We start from the raw sequence: 4,216 nt of genomic DNA, 5'->3' as shown, positions 1-4,216 counted from the left end.
ACTTTAATATGTGACATAGTAAAATTTTTTTAATAGTTTTTCTAGTTTTTTCTTGCTTATCATTACATTTTCTTAAGAAAATCCTCTTTTCTTAGATAGTGTTTATGCACAAAATGTAAAATTTATCACAAATCTCAAGTTATAATTTACATATAAAAAAACATATTATTATCAACATATAAAGAATAGTCTCTGGATTATTTCTAAGATATTTCATGACAATTGAATTGGGCTATTATCAATGGGCCTGATGGGCCCATCTCGAAGCACATTCATGATCAGCTCGCGTCTTCGTAAGCCCATTGTAGTTTTTGTTGGCGATGGATTCATCACCGGCGACGAGAGAGAGAGAAAACGGTTCACAAGGAAACGAGGTGCAAGAAGATGACTACATGGGTGACCTTTCTCAGTTTCTTCCTTCCGATGCTTTCGACCCTCCCAAGATTTCTTCATCGAAAAAGGTTACTAGTTACTTCACCGTTTTACCCTTCTCCGTTGTCGTTTTGGTTCTGCCATGGCGTATGAATGACATTAGGTCTTTAACTTTCCCCCTTCCCATACCCCTGCAGTAACTTCACATGGTTTTACAATTTGGTCTTGGAATTTAAGTTTAAGCTCTGAAAAGTTGGTGCTTTATTGCTAACAAACAGTTTCATAACATTATCAGTTTGGTTTCTGTTCACAGTTATTTTATTGGACATTCGTTTCCGTGGGTGAAAAATTGATTTTTTATTTTTCTTAATTTCTGCAAATTTGTGTTAGATGGTTACTAAGAAGTTAGTTTTGCTTGCCTGTAGTAGTCAAGGTTGCAATTTTGTCTCAATCCTCGATTTTGGAGACAAATGTAGCTGCAATTGCAGTTTTGGAGACTTGAGAAAACCGTGTTGTGAAGTAACAATTGTGTTTGCGGACGGTATTTTAAACTTTGGGTTTATGTGTACGTGTGTGCATGTTTCTGTTTTTTCTCCCACTTTATATATACCCGCACTAGGCCGTGTACAGAAGTTATGTTTTCTGAAAAATAAGAGTAAATATTTAAATTAAACCTTGAAGAAAGGTTTGCTCAACTTTTTAAGTTAGTTTTTTTGAAGAATTTGAATTAAAAGTTGATGTAAATGCACATTTGTAGTGATCAAATTGGTGTTCATAGATACATCAATGGGGTAATCGGATGACTATTTTAAGCTTTGACGGTCATTGCTGATGTCGCTTGTATCTTAAGCGGACCAAATTTGAGTAGTAACTTAAAAGAATGAAGTATGAATACTGGAAGCTATTTTGTTTGCCTTTCCAAAGAGTTATTGCCAGATGATTAATTTTCCTTAGCCTTTCATTTTACAGCTTACAGTTACCATACAAAGTGATACTAAATCGCTTTATTTCATGCAGATTTCCAGCAAGAAAGATCCTTTGGTCAATCCTTCAAGGGACCAGTTGAAATCTCTAAGCTGGCAAGAGCGGCGAAAACTTGAAAGAGAAAGGAAGCAACAAGAAGAGGATGAGCAAACATTAGCAAAAGTTGAAGCTCCAATACCACAATCCAACATTGGGTTTAAGCTTCTCAAACAGATGGGTTACACTCCAGGTTCTGCCCTTGGCAAGCAGGGCTCAGGCAGGGCCGAACCAGTGGGGATTGAAATTCGGCGGTCCCGAGCTGGTGTAGGACTAGAAGATCCCCACAAGGAGAAGAGGAAAAAGGAGGAAATCATGATGAACAGGAAAAGGAGGAAAGAAGAGGATCTAATGAAAGAATTTGGGTTCAGGCAGAAGTCACAGTGGCAGAGTAAGAGAGTTATAATTAATTATAATAAGGCAAAGGCTGCCCTTGACCAATTGGAAAATAGGGAAATTGTTGAGCCACAAAAGAATGATGATGATTCAGAGGTTGAAGAAGAAGAAGAGGAAGAAATAACAGAAGAGGCACGTAACTTAACCATAACTTTTTCACTTATATTTCTTTTGACCCAGTTTTTGGTTCTCATTATGTTTATTGCGCAAAATAGTATGGAAACGGAATACAAAGTCTCTCTTTTTTACAACATTCAGAAATTGTTGCGATTCATTTGTTAATTTTTTGAGCTCATTACTGTTGAACTTGGTCTAAGTATTTTTTGCAATTTTGACGGTGTTGGTGACGGGATGTAATGGATGCAGGAATTAAACTCTGTTTTGATGAAACTGAGGGATGAATTTAACTATTGCCTCTTCTGTGGATGCAAAGTAAGTAAGCGCTTGATTTATTTCTTGGTAATCAGTAAAAGTTCATTTTAAGATATTTTTATCAGATGAAATAGCATATCCAGTATGATTGAGAAATTAGAAGCCTCTAACTTTGATTGCATTTTTTTTTTCTTCCTTCCTATTTGTTCAGTACGAATCAAGCGAAGCCCTTCTAGACAACTGCCCTGGAACCAATGAAGATGACCACTAAATTGAAGATTTCTGATGTGAACAGTGGACATGATCAGATTTGTTGTGTTGTCAAGCAAGTACTGCAAGCTTTCAATGCTTACGTCAATGGAGCTGGATTAGCTTCCATCCGGTGGGGCGGTGGGCGATGAATGGACTTGTAGCACTTCTTGTGTCAATATTCATATGAACTCAGATAGGAGTCTGCCTCATCTTCATCTATGCCCAGGGAGATCGTGCCTGCCATATACAGAAAATGGATTGATATACAGTTTGTGAAACTTTTCAGTTCATATAAAAAAATTTCAGTTGTTTAAGCAGAAAAGTTTTAAATTTTAGACTCCATATATAAAGATTGTGACCCGAGTTGAACATGACATGGATGTTACATAGTATCAACCATATGTATGGTTGTTATTAAGTGTAGAAATTAGCCATCTCTCGAAAAATTAATTATATAAATTCCTTCAATCAGACTTTATTATAGTGAACTTTTTTTTTTTTTTGAATTTTGGTTACCTGGTATTACCTACAAAATAACGCTAAAAATTTTAAATTCAGAGGAATGTATAAAGACGATCTGGGATGCAAATTTTTGGTTTAAGGTTGGAGGAGGGGGTGAGATATCACTCACATTATGCCAATGATTTTTTACTTATTGCAGATGTTTCTATAAATAACTCGTGATTGTTAAACGCTGTTCTCAATTTTTGAGCTTGTTTAAATTTGAAGGTAAATTTTCATTCGCTATGTTAGGTGGATGATCAGTTTTTGCTGGCAGTTTCTTTTCTTCATTGAAATATTATCGGGATTCCTTTTTAACTCATGGTTTTGCCTGAATATAAATCGAAGAGAAGTGGCTACATGGAAGCCTTTCATTGTATTCATTTAAGTGTAGACTTGCCGCTTTAAAGGGTAAGTATTTGGGAGGTTTTATATGCTGAATTAAGTATTTCTCTTTAGCCCACTATATTGTGTATCTCAGTTTGTTGGTATCAGGTGTGTCAGCAAGCCTTAGCGGTTGAGTATTGAACGTTTTGACATCTTTAATCTAAACCTTTTGAACAGGTGGATATGACAATGTTTAACTGAGAAAAACAGTGCATGGTATAATCTCGTGGTATATAGATTTGGTTTGTTGGATAGAGTGATTCCAAAATATAGATGAATCTGAGTTTGTGTGCAGGAGAGACTTCTGTAATATGAAATCTGTAAGTTGTGTTGCTCCCTTGTGGTTCTCTATTGGAGTGGTCTGGTGAGGGGCAAGCTAAGTTCTGGAATGATTATCTATTGGTGTTTCTACTCTAATATACACTTTGTGCAGATTATATTAAATTGCAAAGGATCAACATGCATCTTTAGCAGGTATGTGGGAATGGAGTGACAAGGAATTTTGCTGGATATGGAGTTGACATAGGAAGAGAAGTGTTTCCTTGAAGATACCTGTGATGTGAACGTCACTAAGTTTTGGAAGTGCCATGTTCTCGTGCAGGTGTCAGTTTACTTGTGGATATTTCGTGAGAGTTTTTCCTAATAACTTGTCTACGTAAGAGGAGTGTCTTATCCAATTTGCATGATGTAGATTCTGTTTTCTGTACCAATCATCAGGACGATTTATGGCACTTCTCTTGCTCATTTTCTCATTAGTAGTTCTCATATTTATGTTTGGATGGGTTTCTGCATGGCTCTACTTCATAAAGTAGGTTAAGTTAATAAATTTTATGCAAATAGAAAGATTATCTTATATTTCATTGCATTATGTCATGTTGACGGATAATATATTATTTTAAATATAAGTAAACTTTCA

General features: G+C 35.8%; 1 protein-coding gene across 1 annotated transcript; it reads left to right on the top strand.

Moving 5' to 3' along the window:
- The first annotated feature begins 296 nt into the window (after positions 1-296).
- Positions 297-2,893, top strand: LOC114190176 (G patch domain-containing protein 11). Its single transcript, XM_028078970.1, has 4 exons — positions 297-461; positions 1,390-1,920; positions 2,155-2,220; positions 2,372-2,893. Exons 1-4 carry the CDS (start codon positions 321-323, stop codon positions 2,429-2,431), a joined length of 798 nt encoding a protein of 265 aa, XP_027934771.1. The 5' UTR covers positions 297-320; the 3' UTR covers positions 2,432-2,893.
- The last annotated feature ends 1,323 nt before the right edge of the window (positions 2,894-4,216 follow it).

Source organism: Vigna unguiculata, chromosome 7 (assembly GCF_004118075.2).
Source record: "Vigna unguiculata cultivar IT97K-499-35 chromosome 7, ASM411807v1, whole genome shotgun sequence".
Taxonomy (NCBI): Eukaryota; Viridiplantae; Streptophyta; class Magnoliopsida; order Fabales; family Fabaceae; genus Vigna; species Vigna unguiculata.
The sequence above is the reverse complement of the archived record's forward strand: the minus strand, read 5'-3'. Positions and strand labels throughout refer to the sequence as shown.

Coding starts and splice junctions, on each gene's coding strand:
- LOC114190176 (XM_028078970.1), top strand. CDS start 321: ATGGATTCATCACCGGCGACGAGAGAGAGAGAAAACGGTTCACAAGGA. Junction 462..1,389: donor AGATTTCTTCATCGAAAAAG/GTTACTAGTTAC, acceptor TATTTCATGCAG/ATTTCCAGCAAGAAAGATCC. Junction 2,221..2,371: donor GCCTCTTCTGTGGATGCAAA/GTAAGTAAGCGC, acceptor CTATTTGTTCAG/TACGAATCAAGCGAAGCCCT.